Source organism: Mustelus asterias, chromosome 12 (assembly GCF_964213995.1).
Source record: "Mustelus asterias chromosome 12, sMusAst1.hap1.1, whole genome shotgun sequence".
Lineage (NCBI taxonomy): Eukaryota > Metazoa > Chordata > Chondrichthyes > Carcharhiniformes > Triakidae > Mustelus > Mustelus asterias.
This window is the reverse complement of record NC_135812.1, coordinates 105,799,280-105,818,804: the sequence shown is the minus strand read 5'-3', so window position 1 is coordinate 105,818,804 and position 19,525 is coordinate 105,799,280. Positions and strand designations below refer to the sequence as shown.

The 19,525-nt window shown below is 40.1% G+C and overlaps 1 protein-coding gene across 2 annotated transcripts in view; it reads right to left on the bottom strand.

Moving 5' to 3' along the window:
* Positions 1 to 19,525, bottom strand: part of tex2 (testis expressed 2) — a 147,203-nt gene that overhangs the window by 30,222 nt on the left and 97,456 nt on the right. For both annotated transcript variants that reach the window (XM_078225809.1, XM_078225808.1), the window contains exons 3-7: positions 15,764 to 15,964; positions 12,227 to 12,572; positions 7,421 to 7,668; positions 5,998 to 6,144; positions 2,046 to 2,145 (exon numbers count right to left, since the gene is read on the bottom strand). In XM_078225809.1, the coding sequence (XP_078081935.1) occupies positions 2,046 to 2,145; positions 5,998 to 6,144; positions 7,421 to 7,668; positions 12,227 to 12,572; positions 15,764 to 15,964 (1,042 nt within the window). The remainder of the gene's footprint in view (positions 1 to 2,045; positions 2,146 to 5,997; positions 6,145 to 7,420; positions 7,669 to 12,226; positions 12,573 to 15,763; positions 15,965 to 19,525) is intronic.

Below are 19,525 nucleotides of genomic sequence, written 5' to 3'. Positions count from 1 at the left end.
ATGTTCAGATGTTTCACTAGGATGAAGAGTTGCTCCTTACAAGATAGTCTCCCTGACCAGAACCACAAGCAGGAAGTGAAGGGAGAAGACAAAGATTCCTTCAGTGCTTTAAAAAATATTTTGGTTTCACTGACCATTCCATGAGGTAGGCACACTGACATCAATGTGCCTGCTGTAAGCGCTGGGCACTGTAGTGAATACCATTCAAAATGTTGAATTTGTTTTGCTTTCTATTTTACTAACTATTTCTGACTGAATGTTAGCACTGTTCAAATTTAAATACATCAATTCCTTTCAATAAAGCTAATGTGCCAACTTGCCCGATATCAAATGTAATCACAATTCTCACTCCAGATGTAAGTCTCCTCTGCACAGTTACCAGCAGAAAAAACATAATTGGTTTCAGAATCTTATTTCTCATTTTCTAAATTTGAAGATTTTTTGAAACCCTTTAAGCAGCTTCAAGAAAATAGCAAATCATCTCAGCTATCAGTCGAGTTAGCTATATTTTTTCCAGGGCTCTTCCAATCATTGATGGCTGGTGTGAAGCAGATTCAAGCTCAATTTTCACCTTTTCCAAGTCACTGTTTAACTTCTCTCTTCAATTCCTCATTCTTCAGATGATCCAGAAGTGGTCCTTTTGCTTCCTCTTGATTTTTTTCATGTACCCCTTCCAACATCTTTTAACACCCATCCCTGCAGTACATAGAAACATACAAAATAGTTGCCCCTTGAGCCTGTGCTGCTATAGCTGAACCTCTATCTCAATGCAATACACCCATGCTCTCCCTATGCCCCATGCCACCCTTAGTGTCTAGAAATTCATTTCCTGCTTAGATATATCCAATGATTTGGTCTCCAAAGCCCTCTGCGGTAGGGAATTCCGCAGGTTCATCACCGAGTGAAGAAATTTCTCTTCATCTCAGTCCTAAATGTTCTACTCTGTATCCTGAGTGTCCGATTCCTTGCTCTAGATACCCCATGCTAGGGGGAACATCATCCCCGCATTCAGTCTGTCCAGCCCTGTCAGGATTGTATAATGATAAATGAGATCCCCTCTCATTCTCATCTGCAGTGAGTACTGGCCTAGTCAACCCAAACTCTCCTCATATGACAATCCTGTCATCCCAGAAATCAATCTGGTGAACCTTCACTGCATTCCCTCTATGGCAAGTACATCCCTTCTCAGGAAAATCCCGAAATCAATTGATGTGCTTTTTCTCAAATGAAACAAACATTCTTCACGCTTTCATTATTGCCAACACCTTATTACTTTTGTCTATCCACTTTATTTTCTTCACACACCTCCAAAACAGCACAGCGGTTAGCACTGCTGCCTCACAGTTAGCTACTGTGAAAATCCCCGAGTCGCCGGCACTGGAGTGTGGCGACTAGGGGATTTCCACAGTAGCTTCATTGCAGTGTTAATGTAACATACTTGTGACACTAATAAACTTTAAACCTTTAAAATCATTTCTCAAATCTCTCTAGAAGTCTCACATCTCTTCTCAGTATATGTTCCAGTATCAGATTCCATATCAAAATCTTTTCTTCAGTTCTCTATTTATATTGCCCAGTTAATATCCTCTTCCTTTACTAAATGGAATGTTTTCCATTGTAATCATTGCTCTCACCTCCTCCTCATTTTCAAATTGACCTCAAGTGCAAGTGAGCTTGAAATATCCGACCACATATCAGGATTGATTATGACTGTGCCTCAGTACAACAGGCAAGCAACTAGTGTGTTGGTGGGGGAGTGGGAAAGTGGAACCAACACATATTTAAGACCATAACCCACTGTGTGGCTTAGTATGTTTATTTAACACTGCTTTGTGCAATAAATGTTTTGTTCCAAGATCTTTACAATATGATGAAAACTAAGATATGAACAAAAGTAGTAATTAATGTATTGGAAATACTTTGATTCCTAAATGCCACTGATTTCTGGATCTACATCAATGAAATATTTCAGTGCAACTTTGAATCTAGAATATCTGACATTGAGTAACATTGAAGAAGTCACAATGACTTTTAACTGTGCTTACCTTGGTGATTAACTGAAGGTTTTGAAGCTTGACATATTCTCGGCATAGCAGCTCCCATATCAAGTTCAGTCAAGGTTAGCTCATTCATAAAATATGGCAGCTGGAACAGTATACATTAAACACGTGAAGTCAAATGTTGAGAAGGTTTAAAATTTAGTTTTAATCATGAAATTAACTTCTCAGTCAAATGCTGCCTTGATATCAAGGGTGGTCACTCTCATCAAACCTGTTTGAATTCAGCTCCTTTGTCCACCTGTGTACAAAGGCTGTAACAAGGACTGGAGCAGTGTGGTGGTTGCAGAACCCACACTGAACATCAGTGAGTAAATGATATTTGATATCACTGTCGATGCTTCCATCACTTTACTGCTAATGGAGAATGATGGGGTGATAATTGGTTGATTGGATTTGTTCTACTTTTGAGGAATCTATATTTTTCGCACCCTAAATCTAAAAGATTTAAAAGCGACCTGAAATAATACCTTATTTACAAAAAGTAAAGAAGCAGAAAGCAAATGTATGAGTTTCAGGTGAAATCGGTATTTTGGATTACACTAGCCCATTTCTGAACTACTAACTAAGAGACTCAAACTTGGGTACTTTAAGTAGAAGAATTAATTCAGCTTGTGATTGGCCACTAGCTAGGATGTGTCCTTCTTGTCAGTGTTCAGTTTTTGAAGTAAGGAACTGTGACAACAATTCAGGGCATTTCCGGTTTGCGAACAAGTTATTCATAGTTTATACCGGTTAGCCTCCATGCTAAGGAGAGCATTGTAAGTGGCTTAATTCTGTTTCTGGGCCATTTTAAATTTAAGTTCAGAGCGACTGATGCTGAAATTGAAGAGCACAAGTGAAAAACATTTCCATTCTTCAATATTATTTGTTACTTTTGTATTCAATACCTGAAAAAAGTGGCCATGTACACATATACTAAAGCAGGTTTGTATCTAATTATCATTTCCTCCTCTTCAATGAATGCTACTTTGCCCATACTTTGACTTCAAATTGATCATTTTCAGATGCCTAAAAATAACTTCAATAGATTTTTCAATGGATTTTGCAGTGAAAGGCAAATGAATGTCATTAGCCATCCATTACACTACACACTGTTGCATTGAAATTTGTGGCAATTGGAAATCCAGAACAACACAACATCCTTTCCCTGGGAATTTGGGACTGAGAGAGAACAAGGACAAGCAACTGAATCAAAGAATTGTTATGCCTAAAAGGAAACTATTTGGCATATTGTGTCGCCATCGGCACTCCAAATGGGTATCATGACTTAGTGCCCTTCTCCTGCCTTTTCCTCATACTCTTTCACATTGTTTCTATTTAAATGATCTAATGCCCTCTTTTGAATGCCTCAGTTGAACCTGCCTCCACCACACTTCCAGGCAGTGCATTCCAGACCCGAGCCACTCACCGTGTGAAAGAATATAGAATATAGAACAGTACAGCACAGTACAGGCCCTTCAGCCCATGATGTTGTGCTGAGCTTTGTCCGAAACCAAGATCAAGCTATCCCACTCCCTATCATTCTAGTGTGTTCCATGTGCCTATCCAATAACCGCTTGAAAGTTCCTAAAGTGTTTGCACAAAGACAATTAGCTGGTCAGAAGATTGGAAAGAACATAAAGAACTTCAAGGAATCAAAAAAGTTGATAAGGATAGAAATATTAGATTTCGAGAGAAAACTAGCTAGTAACATAAAGATGGATAGTAAGATTTTCTATAGATACTTAAATAAGAAGAGTTAACAAACTAAGTGCTGGTCCAATTGAAAGTGCATCTGGAAAGGAGGGCGATGGCAAGTGAATTACACAGGTATTTTGCATCGTTCTTCAATATAGAGGACAGAAATTGCTGTAAATCAGGAAATGGAAGGGTGGGAGGAACTCAGGAAAAATTATCATCAGGGAAGTGGTACCGAGCAAATTCTTGTGTTTTCAGGTTGACAATTCCCTTGTTCTGGGTGGACTTCTAGATCTTGGGGTGAACGAAATGGCTAATGAGGAAGAGAATTCCACAGGTTCACTATGGAAAGTTTTCTCACGTCACATTTGCTTCTTTCGCAAACCTCTTGAAATCTGTGCCCTCTCATTTTCGATCTTTTTACAAGCAGGACCAGTTTCTCCCTATTTACTCTGTCCAGCCCCCTCATGATTTTGAACATCTCTATCAAATTTCCTCTTAGCCCTTTTCTTTCCAAGGAGAACAGTCCAAACTGCTCCAATTTATCCTCGTAACTGAAGTTTCTCATTTCTGGCACGCACCATTATTGTAAACCTCTTTTGCACTCTCCAGTGTGGTCACACCCTTCTTGTAGTTTGGTACACAGAACTGTACACAATACTCCAGCTGAGATCTAACTAGTGTCTTGTATATGTTCAGCATAACCTCCATTATCTTGTACTCTATGCACTATTAATAAAACCCAGGATACTGTATGCTGTATTAACTGCTCTCTCCACCTGCCCTGCTATCTTTAATGATCTATGTACATATACAAACAGGCTCCTCTGCTTCTGCACCCCCTTAAGAATTGTACCCTTTATTTTATATTGTTTCTCCATGTTCTTCCTACCAAAATGTATCACCTCACACTTCTCTGCATTGAACTTCATCTGCCACATTTTTGCCCATTCCACCAACTTGTCTATTCCAGTATATCATTACTTAGATAAGGGGACCAAAACTGTTCATATTTTTCCAACTGTGGGCTAACTGGTGCCTTGCATAATTTTAGCAAAACTTTCCTACTTTTATATTCCACTCCCTGTGAAATAAAGGCCAACATTCCATTTGCCTTCCCTATTATCTGCTGAACTTGCATGCCACCTTTTTGTGATTTTGCATGAGGACCCCCAATTTCTGTTCTATGCTGCAGCTTTCGACAGCCTTTCGCCATTTAAATAATATCAGACTCCTTTATTCTTCCTACCAAAGTGCATAACTTCATATTTTCCTACATTATATTCCATCTGCCAAGACTTTGCCTACTCACTTATTTCTGATCTACACCGCCATTGAGGTCGTCACTGGATGATAAAAATAGAAAAGTTACTCCATCACCAGGACCAGCAACTCTCACTTAAGCACAGACAATTTAGTGCAACTTCCATAAATATCAAACAGTTTAAAAGATGAGAAAAAAGGAGCACAATATTATCATCCTTTCATTGTCAAATAGCTCAAAGCACCATTGTTCAAACTTATACCGATAATACCTACTTGGGAGGAGCTAAAAGCATTCCAAATAAGATTCCTTTTCAAATATCTAAGGGGCAGATTATATTTATGATCAATTTTTTTAAATGCATCCATGTGATGAGGGCATTGCTGGCCAGCCAAAGTTTATTGTCCATCCCTAATTGCCCTCGAGAAAGGGATGGTGCCTCTTCTGGAACCCCCACAGTCTCTGTGGGGTAGGTACACCCACAGTACTGTTAGGGAGGAAATTCCAGGATTTTGACCAATGAAGGGATGGTGATATACTTCCAAGCCAGGATGGTGCGTGATTTGGAGGGGAACTTGGTGTTCCCCTTAATATCTGCTGCCCTTGTCTTAAATAATGGCGTGGGTATGGAAGGTGCTGCCTAAGAAACCTTGGTAAGCTCCTGCAGTGCATTTTGTAAATGGTACACACTGCTGCCACTATTTGTCAGTGGTGGAGGGAGTGCTAATCAAGAAAGCTGCTTTATCCTGAATGGTGTTGAGTTTCTCCTGACTTGTGCCTTGTAGATCGTGGGCAGGCTTTGGGGAGTCAGGGGCGAGTTGCCAACCTCTGACCTATGGCTAGTCCAGTTCAGACTTGGAAAAGTGTAAGATTTTCCAATTTCTATAACCACACATTAGCAAAATGCAACTGTGTCATGGAAAATTATATTAACTGCAAACCAAAAGTTATACAGTTCAATGTTGATACATGGACTGAACATTTTCTAGTACATACCCTAATCTTGCTGAGTTTCATCTGGATTTTTCGCGACACCAAGTTTGACCAATATTTTTCACCCAAGAAGTCCCAGAAGACTCTCCCAAGCAATGCATTAACCCAAGCCACTTGTTGTTCTGAGTCCTCGATTTGACTGTTTGGCAACTGACATGTAAAGAAAATGATCAGGACTGTTAAATGACTAAAAAAAAAGTTAATGCATAATCACTGTTCCATTACCAGCAGGAATATTAACGTTTTTTTAAAGATGATAACATGACTAATGTTTTCTTGTAAAAAATCTGATCATTTTCACTACAACATTTATGAACTTATGCACTTTTTCAAAAGTTTGTGTAGCATTTGAGTTGGAATTATTGGACAGAGCAAAAATAAATATATACACAAGTTTATCTAATTCTAAAATTACACACAAATCAAAATACAGCAGATGCTGGAAACCTGAAATAAAAACAGAAAATGCTGGAAAAACTCAGCAGGTCTGGCAGCATTTGTGGAGAGAGAAATTTGAGTCTGAATGTCTTTTCTTCAGGGCTTGAACAAGTCATACAGACTCAAAATGTTAACAGTTTCTCTTTTCACAGATTCTGCTCGGCTGCTGAGTTTTTCCAGCATTTTCTGCTTTTATTTCTAAGATTACACAGTTGGACTCCCACTGGAAGACGCAAGTTGCGATCTGAAGATCTGAGACCAGAGTTTTGCAGAAGTCCCACTGCTGGGGTGGAGGGTTGGTGGCAAGGGTACTTTCTTTGGCAGGGGAGGTCACATTTTGGTGCTGGCAGCCAATTGAGTGGCTGCTGCAGGGAGTTCCATCCTATTAAGGTGGACAGAAGCCCACTCCCAAGAGCTGTTGGCTCAACTGGAGTAAAAAAATTCACTGAGGGCTGGTACGTGCTGCTGCAGATGCAGCCATTATCACTGGGGAGAGACCTCACCCATGGGCCATGAAATTCCAAAAAAGGACGGTCACACCCACAAGCCAGCTGGGAAGCCACCAATGAAGACAGGATGGGGCCCTTCCTTAACTGATCACACAGGTTGCTTATTTGCAGTCCTGGCAGCAGTCAATTTTCCACCACTCGCAAAATGCTGTGGCAGTGGGAAGATATTGGGTAACACCCTGTGCCATTTTGTCATCTCTCCTGACTCCCAGCCCATGACTAATGGGCCCAGAACATTCCAGCCTCAGATTCAGTGCTGGTTATATCATTTTAAGAGCAATTGTCAGAGGTGGACTGGTGGGAATGTTCTTTCCTGGAATCAACCAAGAAGCAACGCTGAACTTTCACGAAGTATATCTGCAGACTTCTGTCCTGCCTTAAACATGTTTTACAATAGTGTTCTATTTTTTAGAAAAAAATAAAGTTGTGTGGATTGGAAGAGAATGATCAAAAACCATGACTAATGTATTTGTTCTTACCTTATTATTAGCAGTGGGACTACTTTCTGCACTGTGGACAGGACTTAAGTTAGGACTGGAGACTTCCTCAGGAATGTACTTTGCCATGTACACAGCATAGTCCAGAAGCATTTTCTGGCGCACACCAGATGAGAGATCTTTCTGTTTGGATTGTGACATGATTTCTTCAACACTTCCCTTACTGCTATTGCGACTGTGTGTCAACATTCCTGACTGGCTATTGTGCCTACTGTGTGATGGCACAAAACCTAGAATAAAATGTGAATTTATTAGTCATGTGAACAAAAATGTTCACAAAAGCTTTACATCCAGCCTCAAACATTAAGTCAAAAATATCCAAGGCTACCAAACATACCCTGAAGGAGAATTGAAACAAATAGTTGGATGAGCAAGACTTCAAAAGTTGACATTAAATATAACCCTTATTAAATTTATTACTGGACAGTTCAAAACATTTATTACTGGAAAGTTCTTCAATTACTTACTATAAATGTTACTTCTCATATCCAGTTAAACTTTTCATAGCATTATTTAATGAGCTAAACAGGTAATATAAAGAAGTGCAGCAGTGGAGATTTGTGCTAAGATAGCAGTGGAACAAATCCATTGACAGTAAGGAAATTACAAACTGAGCGACAATATTAAAATGTAAATTCAGGATTACAACTTTCAAAGGTTGTAAATCTAACACATTTTGGACAGAATTTGTCTTCAATAATTTAGATTGAAATTGCACAACTTTATGAAGCTGAAGGTGAAACAGGTTAAGTCTTAAACATAAAATCAAGTCATTACCAATATTTCTTACAGAAGTAGAATACTAGAGCTTCTTTGCTACTTTCAAACATCTGTAACTCCCTCCAGCTCTCATTCCTCGAAGAACTCTTGTGTTCCTCTAACTCTGGTCACCCACGGATTTCCTCACTTCCTTCGCCCCTCTTTCCACTGTGCCTTCAGCCATCTTGGCCCTCAGTTCCAAAACTCTCTGCTTTGCCATCTCTTTATCTTACTTTAGTACCCTTCCTAAAACTTAATTTTGATCAAAGCTTTTAGTCACTCCATCTAATATGCATTTCTATGTCAATAATGTTTAATTTTTAAAATAAGATTCTGTGGATTGGAAGAAAATATCAAAAAGCATGACTATTTTTCTTACCTTGTTATTCACAGTGGGAATACTTTCTGCACTGTGGACAGGACTTAAGTTAGGACCAACTTTATGTCAACCATTTTAAAAAAAATTCGTTCATGAGATGTGGCTAGGCCAGCATTTAATGCCCATCATTAATTACCTTTGAGAAGTTAGGCAATGCTGCTTCCTTGAACTGCTGCAGTCCATGTGTCGCAGGAACGTTCACGGTGCTACTAGGGAGGTAGAGTCCCCCACCTGGAGTACATTCTGTGCCCTTGCCACCCTCAGTGCTCCATCTAAGTGCTGTTCAAAAGGACTACTGATTCATCACTGGTCGCCACATTATAGGAAGGATGTGATTGCACTGGAGGGGATGCCGAGGAGATTCATCAGCTTGCTGCCTGGGATGGAACATTTGTTATGAAGAGAGGCTGGGTAAGCTTGGGTTGTTTTTGTTGGAGTAGAGAAGACTGAGGGGCAATCTAATAGAGGCGCACAAGATTATGAGGGACATGGACAGAGTGGATAGGGAGCAGCTGTTCTCCTTAGTTGAAGGGTCAGTCACGAGGGGACACCATAGGTTCAAGGTGAGGGCCAGGACGTTTGGGGGGGGGGGGGTGGGTGGGTGGGTGGAGGAGGAAACCCAGAGGGTGGTGACGGTCTGGAATGCGCTGCCTGGGAGGTGGTAGAGGCGGGTTGCCTCACATGCTTTTAAAAAGTACCTGGATGAGCACTTGGCATGTCATAACATTCAAGGCTATGGGCCAAGTGCTGATAAATGGGATTAGGTGGGAGTTCAGGTGTTTCTCATGTGTCGGTGCAGACTCAATGGGCCAAAGGGCCTCTTCTGCACTGGATGATTCTATCAGCTGAGAGGGGGGACAATGGGTGATAACCAGCAGGAGGTTTTCTTGCCCATGTTTGATGTGATGCCATAAGCCTTCATGGAGTCCACAGCTGATGTTGGGGACTCCCAGGAAAACTCCCTTCTGAAGGTATATCACTGTACTACCATCTCTGGTGGGTTTGCCCTGTCGCTGAGACAGGGCATACCCAGGGATGGTGATTGTGATGGTGGTGTCTGGGACACACTGTTCGAGCTATGATTTGATTCGATGAGAATGACTATGTCAGCTGTTGCTTGACCAGTCTGTGGGACAGCTCTCCCAATTTTGGTACAAGCTCCAGATATTAGCAAGGAGGATTTTGCAGGGTCAATTCGGCTGGGTTTGCTATTGTTGTTTCCATGCCTAGGTCGATGCTGCGTGATCCCTCCAATTTCTTTCTTTTTTTTTGGAACTTATGTTGTAATATTTAATTAGCTCATAAAATTGTTGTAATCTGTTATAAATGTTCGAATGTGTAAAAAATGTCTGTATATTTGACTTTTGGAACTGTCAGATTATTCAGGCAAGTTATGTGCCCTTGCAAGGGATACAGAGAAACCAAGAAACTGAAGATATTGCAGTTTGACAACATTAGGCATAAGGGTGCGGATTTCAATTCAATTAAGATAGTGAGACTTTGGAAAAATTCCAAAAAGAAAAGTTGATGAGCATGAATATCCAGCAACTTTCCCAGAGTTGAAGAGTAGCTTGTTGTGTTCCAACAAAGCACAGAGGAGTTGGGGGGTTCAGTATAACTAAATCTAAAGTCAAAAGCTGAGTTACAATCCTAGGTAACAGTTTTAAGACTTTTAATGCTAATTAATGAAAATATTCATATGATTATGAATTTGAGAACTCAAAAATTTTTACTCCACCATTAAGTTCCATTTTGACATTTTCTGTACTATCTTATTAAATTACAACACTACATACTTGGAATTGCGCCAGTTTCGGGTGGCATTTCAAACAGTTCAATTAAGATTTATTCACACCCAAGCCTCATATAAATGAGTTTTAATGTACAGATGTCCACATTATTAGGATTCCGTGCAGTGAAATGTACACTATATTCCAAGATTTAGAGTACTTAATAAAATGAAGAAGGGAAAATAGGGCAACCTGCTCCATTTGAAAACTTTGCGACTAAACGCAAACATCATAGAATACTACAGTGCAGAAGAGGTCATTCAGCTCATCGAGTTGGCATTCTGACAGAGTATTTTACCCTGGCCTTCTCCCCCGCTCTGTCCCTGTAATCCCATACATTTATCATGGCTAATCCATCTAACCTGCACATCTTTGGACACTAAGGGGCAATTTAGCATGGCCAATCCACCTAACCTGCACATCTTTGGACTGTGGGAGAAAACCGGAGCACCTGGAGGAAACCCACATAGACATTTGGAGAATGTGCAAACTCCACACAGACAGTCACCCAAGGCCAGAATTGAACCCGGGTACCTGGAGCTGTGGGGCAGCAGTGCTAACCACTGTGCCATCGTGCCACCCATATTTTGCTATTAACAGCTTTACAAAGTTTATTTTTTAGATCTTCCACTTTTCCTTATCAATCATTTTCTCTTCTCCTTCTAAAGACTCAAGACTTTGTTGCTACATTGTTCTCAAGATCAGTGGCACATTGTCCAGGTAATTATTATTCATGCGTAGGCATTGATTTTGAGTGTAGGCGGCTCATTCAATTTAGAGACATCAGCACAGAATCCATTGCTGTGCTTACCTAATATCCACACTCATATACTTGTAGCAGAATTCACTGGATGGCAGCCAGAAGCAGTAATTCTGATCGAGTTCCTCATTGTAATTCCAGGACACTTAATACAATTATAATAGCCTTCTAACCTTAGCTGAAATCACCTAACTCAAGAGACTGAAGCTGGGATCTTTTGCTCTGTACACTAATTACTTATGAGATAAGCTTCCTCAGTCAGTCATCAGGAAATAACTGAAATTGTTATTTAACCAACTAATAAGGTTTAAACAAGGGCACAAGATAAATAAGAAAGGCTGAGAGAGACTGCAAACCAAGAGAGTAGGTGCCATGCATGGCTAATACAAATCCATATGGGAAAATATGAAGTAATACATGTTGCGACAAAGAGGAGAATTGAAAAATATCCTAAACAGAAATTTAAAGGGCAAGTAGACAGCAGCTTTTAAATTTGAGGGGCCTTTCAATAAATGCCAATGAGTGAAAGAGGATAAATCTGTGTAATACAGATAGAAAAGATATTGAAAGCATAGAAAAGGTACAATGCATGTTCACTAAGCTGTTGCCTGCTATAACAGGAATGATTACTCTGAGAAACTTGAAAATCTATCCCAGTGAATTCAGTCCTGAAGAAGTTTCAGCATAAATCTAAAAGGGTTAAAAATCCTGGATAGGTTTGAGAGGATGCATGAAAGATTATTTTCACTAGTCTATGAATTAATAACTTAAAATTAGTACCAGAAACATAGATCAGGGAAGTCAGAACTATTTTCATGCAATTGAATATGGAACATGTGGCTATAGAAACCAATTTAATTACAATACAAGGAGGAATGATGGCATAGAGAAAAGCAGGGACTTTGGATGAGAGTAGGTCATTAATGCTAGCTCAGGCACAATGGGTTCAGTGGCCTGCATCTCTGCAGAGATTATCATTCTAAATGTCTTCATTTTCCAATAAATTGTCTTCAATAAAACATGTTACATCGTATACATATATACCTTTATAAAACTATCCTCCCATTGTGATTTCAGTAGCATAGAAAACATTGGTTCACCTGGTATGCCACTTCCTCCAAGACTGGCTGGTCGCTTAGCATCAACTTTCGATTTGGAGGCTGAAATGAACCTCCTGAACCACTCTTCCTTTTCTCTACCAGTCCTTCCAAAAAGATACAAAACTTGGTCCTTCTGGCAAATTGGCTTTGCAGAATCTTGTGGCACAGATTTCCTTGGTTCCTCAAGTACCGTTTCAATTTTATCAGCAAGGGGTTTTTCCTCCACATTTTCCTTCTCTGTCTGAGTCTTGGACATGAAGTCATCTTGTCTGGCAAGTTCAATGCAAATCGGGTACTTTTTATTCCATACTCTTTTCCTGGCCAGACCCTTTGGAACTAAATGCACCTGTTAAAAATAAAGCTTACCATTTTACATTGTATTTTTTGTTTCAGTGTTTCATTAAAAAAAGGGTTTCTATTATCAAACAAAAATGAGTATAACCTTCTGTTGAGGTTCAGCAACATAAACCAAGACAATTGGTGACGAAAATCTAAGTTAGGAAATACAGCTCAGATAGCATTACTTTCCAATAAAATGACACCATAGATTTTACTTTTTGGCGGCTGACCACGGCGTGCCACAGGCCACCCATGTCACAGGATTCCATGTTTCATGTTTAAAGGAACCTACCACCTGAAAAAAGGAGAGGGTTTGGCACCCTCGCTGGCTGGCACATGAAAACTACAAGTCGGCTGTAATGGGCCAGTAAACCTTTCTTTTCTGAGGTGTTACCACCCTGGTAATGCTACATTTCAGCAGGTTAACATAGACACTAACTAGTTTACTCAGAAATGTTAGCTATTTGAACCATAGCTCAATGGAACGCAGGAAATCAGAATGCACACAGTGCACTAGTAAAACAATGCTATATTCCATTGAGATGAGCATTTGGAAGTACCCCCACTTGTTTGTTGCTGTTTTTATTTCTCTATTTTTGCTTGCTCCCAGTTGATCTTAAGCATGGCAATGTTGTTTTGACAAAATTTGGAAAATCAGTCCTATTTCGTAACTGTTTGTGTTGCTTTCCCACTTTATATTTGTCTATTCCCATATTCCAGAGAGCGAGCTCCTTCTTTCTCTAAATATGTCTCTTATATTTTGTAATTTCTCTACTTTTCTCATTCTTTAAAAAAATTTATTTCAAAAAGCAATGGGACAGGCACGTGAAAAAAAAAAGGGAGAACTATGGGGATTACACAAATAACAACAGAAATGTGGGGGAACATAGGGTTTAGTGAGGGAGGAACTGAAGAAAATCAGTATTAGTAGAGCAATAATGTAGGGAAAATTGATGGGATTGAAGGCTGCTAAATCTCTAGGGCCTGATAATCTACATCGAAGAGTACTTAAGGAAGTTGATGCATTGGTGGTCATCCTTCAAGATTCGATAGACTCTGGAACAATTCTTACAGATTGAAGGGTAGCTAATGTAACCCCACTATTTAAAAAGGGAGGTAGAGAGAAAACAGGAAATTATTGAAGTCAGCCTGATGTTGGTAGTGGGAAAATTCTAGAATCCATTATCAAAGATTTTATAGCAGAGCACATGGAAAATTGTGGAAAAATCGGTCAGAATCAGCATGGATTTACAAAGGGAAATCATGCTTGACAAATCTACCACAATTGTTCGAGGATGTAACTAGTAGAGTTGATGAGGAAGAGCCAGTAGATGTGGGTTATTTGGATTTTCAGAAAGCTTTCGGCAAGGTCCACACGAGGTTAATGTGTAAAATTAAAGCGCATGGGATTGGTGATAGGGAGAGGGAATAATACTGAGAGGGATAGAAAACTGGTTGACAGACAGGAAACAAGGAGTAGGAATAAATGGGTCTTTTTCCAGGCAGTGACTAGTGAGGTATCGCAGAAATTGGCGCTACGACCTCAGCTATTCACAATAACTATATATAGATGATTTAGATGAGGGAACTAAATGCAATATCTCCAGATTTGCAGATGACATAAAGCTGCGTGGGAGGGTGAGCTGTGAGGAGAAAGAAGAAATACTTCATTCAATGTGATTTGGACAAGCTGAATGAATGGGCAAATGTAATGTGGATAAATGTGATAAATATCCACTTTGGTAGCAAAAACAGGAAGGCAGATTATCTGAATGGCTATAAATTAAGAGGGGGGAATGTGCAATGAGACCCGAGTGTCCTCGTATACCAGTCACTAAAGGTAAGCATGCAGGTGCAGCAGGCAGTAAAGAAAGCAAATGGTATATTCGCCTTCATAGCAAGAGGATTTGCGTACAGGAGCAAGGATGTCTTGCTGCAATTATACAGGGCCTTGGTGTGGCCACACCTGGAATATTGCATACAGTTTTGGTCTCCTTATCTGAGGATGCTCTTGCTATAAAGAGAGTATAGCGAAGGTTTACCAAACCCGATTCCTGGGATGATGGGACTGACAAATGAGGAGTAATTGAATCAGTTAGGGTTATATTCGTGGAGTTCAGAAGAATGAGGGGGGATCTCAGAAACCTATAAAATTTAAACAGGACTAGACAGGGTAGATGCAGGAAGGATGTTCCCTATGGTGGGGGTGTCCAGAACTAGGGGTCAGTCTAAGGATACGGGGTAAACTTTTAGCAGTGAGATGACGAGAAATTTCTTCATCCAAAGAGTGGTAAGCCTGTGGAATTCGCTACCATTGAAAGCAGTTGAGGCCAAAACATTGTATGCTTTCAAGGAGGAGTTATGTATAGATTTATAAATCTATACATATTTATTTATAAACATGACCTGCCTTTCATGAATAACTAATTTAGTGGAATTCTTTGAGGACATTACAAGCGCGATGGACAACGGGGATGTGGTGTATCTGGATTTCCAGAAGGCATTCGACAAGGTCCCGTACAAAAGGCTGCCAAAAAAGATAAACTCAGGCTGGAGGGCTGAAGAAAGAAAAGGAGATGCCTTCGAAAAGATGAAAAATATTACAAATCTTACTTATTCTGCCCATTATCAAAGGGGTACACACAATTTGTGTTGCCTCTTCCTCTATTCACCAGTTTGTCGGTCTGTATTTTGCCTCTCATCCCAATGGATCATTTCCATTCCCAAAACAGGAGCACTCTGTCCTCCTTTCTGAATAGGGTCTCCATGTGCATCAATCTTCCCTACCCTGGAGCTTTCTTTTCCCACTTTCAAATGAGATGTTAAACCAAGGCTCCATCTGCTTTCTATAAGATTTTGTTTGAAGACAGCAAGAGTGTGCTCCCTGCATCTTGGACAATATTTATGTCTCCAACATCACTAAACAGCAGATTATCTAATTATTTATCTCATTGCTGTTTTCTTTATCAACACTTTATTTTCCCTTTCTGCTTCAGGAAGTGTCCTTTCTGGTCTCTTTTATCCTCTCGATACCAACTCTCAGAAAGAACCTACCTTGCCTATTCTCATAAATTTATGTTGGCTTGACAATATTTCAGCGCAAATAAACAGTCTCAGTCTCGTTCAGTTCCATCTCATGGTTGGTACCATATTTAAATATTCTGAAATCTATATATTTGCAAGTATTCTGGTACTCACCTTACTGTCTGATAGATCATAAATCTTCTGGCTGATGTATGTGGCTGTTGTCTTGGCCTCATTGAAAGAAGCCCTTCGAGAAATATTTTTATTCGGCTTTGAAAGCCTTAATACAGTCCCTTCAAGACGAGTGAAGACAGAATGGGTCAGTGTAGCATGGTAGGTTTCAGGATCATAATTGTAAATTTCATTCATCCAGCCCTGTAGAGGAGAAAAATGTAGAATAAAGGGATTGCACCATCTTTGAATATATTTATGTACCAGTGACTTTGTTCCCATCCATTGTTAAACAAACCACTAAAAATCAAAAAGCAACTGATTGCAAAGATTGGTAAGATACAAGATACAACAATTGGTTTAGGAACCAACTAGAAGCTTCAATGTTTTATTTTTCACTCCCAATAACTAAAACAATTTGCATTCAAGCAAAATTATTTGGATACAAATCCAAAATCATTGTTTTAGAAAGTTTGTGGTGATCTGAATTAGATATCAACTTGCATAAAGTTTAAAATTAGGCATTTCCTTCCACTCAGCCACTCTCTGATATAAGCGTTTAATTTTCTAGTGTAAAAATTTGCAGATATAACATAAATGAAATTTCTGAAATTCAATGGCTATGTTATGGCACTCCTTTCCCAGTAGTGGTAAGAGTTGGCAAATTATGTTGCAGTTATATAAAACCTTGGTTAGGCCGCATTTGGAGTATTGCGTGCAGTTCTGGTCGCCACACCACCAGAAGGACGTGGAAACTTTGGAGAAAGTGCAAAGAAGGTTCATCAGGATGTTGCCTGGTTTCAGGGGCGTTGGCTATGATGAGAGGTTGAATAAAGTAGGATTGTTTTCACTGGAAAGATGGGGGGGGTGAGGGGAGACCTGCTAGGGGTCTACAAAATTATGAGAGGCATAGACAGGGTGGATAGTCAGAGGTTTTTTTTCAAGGGTGGAAGTGTCATTTACAAGTGGGGGACAAGTTCAAGGTGAGATGGGAAAAATTTAAGGGAGATGTGCGGGGGAAGGTTTTCACGCAAAGTGTGGTGAGTGCCTGGAATGCGGTGCCAGCGGAGGTGGTGGAAGCAGTCACATTAGCAACATATAAGAGGCATTTGGATGGATACATGAATAGTAAGGAATAGAGGGTTACAGAGTAAGGGCAGATGGTTTTTTTAAGTTTGAGTAAGGGCATCACGATTGGCATGGGGTTGGAGGGCCGAAGGGCCTGTTCCTGTGCGGTACTTTTCTTTGTTCTTTGCTTTAAGATCATAACGCAGCAAATAGCAAACATCAGGTCTTCAACATGTGCTGAAAATTATTTGTTCTTCCAAGGACATAAATAATTTGGCATGGCAACATAGTTTCTGTTATTGAGCCTCTGACATAGCCAATGAACACAAGCCCTTTATTATATAAACGTTAGAAATCATCATAGAAATCATAGAAACCCTACAGTGCAGAAGGAGGCCATTCGGCCCATCGAGTCTGCACCGACCACAATCCCACCCAGGCCTTACCCCCACATATTTACCCACTAATCTACGCATCCCAGGATTCTAAGGGGCAATTTTTTTTTTTTTAACCTGGCCAATCAACCTAACCTGCACATCTTTGGATGTGGGAGGAAACCGGAGCACCCGGAGGAAACCCACGCAGACACGAGGAGAATGTGCAAACTCCACACAGACAGTGACCCGAGCTGGGGGGTTTCTCTTTGTGCTTTGCTATTTGCCAGAACCCATGGCGAAGCTGGGTAAAATACATTATGTGGAGATGCCGGCGTTGGACTGGGGTAAACACAGTAAGAAGTCTCACAACACCAGGTTAAAGTCCAACAGGTTTATTTGGCAGCAAAAGCCACTAGCTTTCGGAGCGCTGCTCCTTCGTCAGGTAAGTGGGAGTTCTGTTCACAAACAGGGCATATAAAGACACAAACTCAATTTACAAAATAATGGTTGGATTGCGAGTCTTTACATGTAATCAAGTCTTGAAGGTACAGACAATGTGAGTGGAGAGAGGGTTAAGCACAGGTTAAAGAGATGTGTATTGTCTCCAGCCAGGACAGTTAGTGAGATTTTGCAAGCCCAGAAAATGAGAGTGGAGAGAGGGTTAAACAAGCCTGGGCTTGCAAAATCTCACTAACTCTCACTATCTCTTTTTAACCTGTGTTTAACCCTCTCTCCACTCACATTGTCTGTACCTTCAAGACTTGATTACCTGTAAAGACTCGCATTCCAACTATTATTTTGTAAATTGAGTTCGTGTCTTTATATGCCCTGTTTGTGAACAGAACTCCCACTTACCTGACGAAGGAGCAGCATGCTCCAAAAGCTAGTGGCTTTTGTTACCAAATAAACCTGTTGGGCTTTAACCTGGTGTTGTGAGACTTCTTAAAATGCATTAAACAGAGGCAAATAGTTTTAAATGCTGGCTCTGCTGAAATTTTAACAAAATATCTTTGCAGTTTGATAACAGATTGCTTCAACAACCCATTTATTTTTCAGTTTTTCCTCATGTGGAAAAGGGTTGGGTGTGAAAAGAAAAATGAGCTGCTGCAATCTGCTATCAACTGAATTTATAGTACCAAGGCATTTGAATTAAAAAAGTCAAGTCTGGAACACAATAGGTAGAATTTTCCCATCCCACTCACCATTGGAATTGTAGCGGTCAGGACAAAGACCATGCAATGGTCCACTGACTTTGGGGAAGATTTTCCGGTCTTGGGACAAACGTGGCCAGAAAATCCCACGCAATATGTTAATTATTTTCCCCTCCATAGTTTTTGAAACTTTCCAGCAGAGTCTACAAAGTAAGGCCTTGATTCTTGCTCTTGGACATAGAAGATCCATGGTAAACATAGAAACATAGAAGATGGGAGCAGGAGGAGGCCATTTGACCCTTTGAGCCTGCTCAGCCATTCATTATGATCATGGCTGATCATCCAACTCAATAGACTAATCCTGCTTTCTCCCCATAACCTTTGATCCCATTCGCCCCAAGTGCTATATCAAGCCGCCCCTTGAAAACTTTTAATGGTTTGGAATCAACTACTTCCTGTGGTAATGAATTCCACAGGCTCACCATCTTTGGGTGAAGAAATGTCTCCTCACCTCCATCCTAAATGGTCTACCCTGAATCTTCAGACTATGATGGTAGTTTAAAAAGGAACAGGGGAATTCCCCTGGTGCTCTGAGAACATTTGTCTCTCAATCAACATCACTAAAACAGATTATCCAGTCATTTATCTTATTGTTACACAGGGGCCATGCTGCACACAAATTGTCTGCTGCTTTTCCTCATGCTGGGAAGAATGAACTTTAATTTATGAGCTCTTTAATTTATGTTCATGAGCTCAGCACACTTTATAACCTGTCAAGAAGCAAAGGTAGTTTTAAGTGATCTATGTTTGCAAGGTTGATTATTAGAAATAAGGTATAGATTTAAGTGAGTTTAATTTAGTGTTTCTGGGCAAAGGTTGAAACTCTAGTTAGATTCATATTAAACAAAGGTGTTTGCATGTATAGGGGTTTTGGTTTCAGTTCAAACTGTCTCTCTATCGTGCTTAGAATGTTTACCACGTGAAAGTTAAGCAAGAACTAGGAGAAAGAATGAGGTGTAGCTTAGCAACCAGGGGCCACTTTTAAGGAAAAGACCTGGTGTTTTTAAGCTTAACTGGACCCAGACAGAAGGAGCTTAGCAGCTAGGGGGAGAATAGTTCTCTCAGCTCTGCCAGAAGCAGAACAATGGAGTAATGTCCAAGAATGCAAG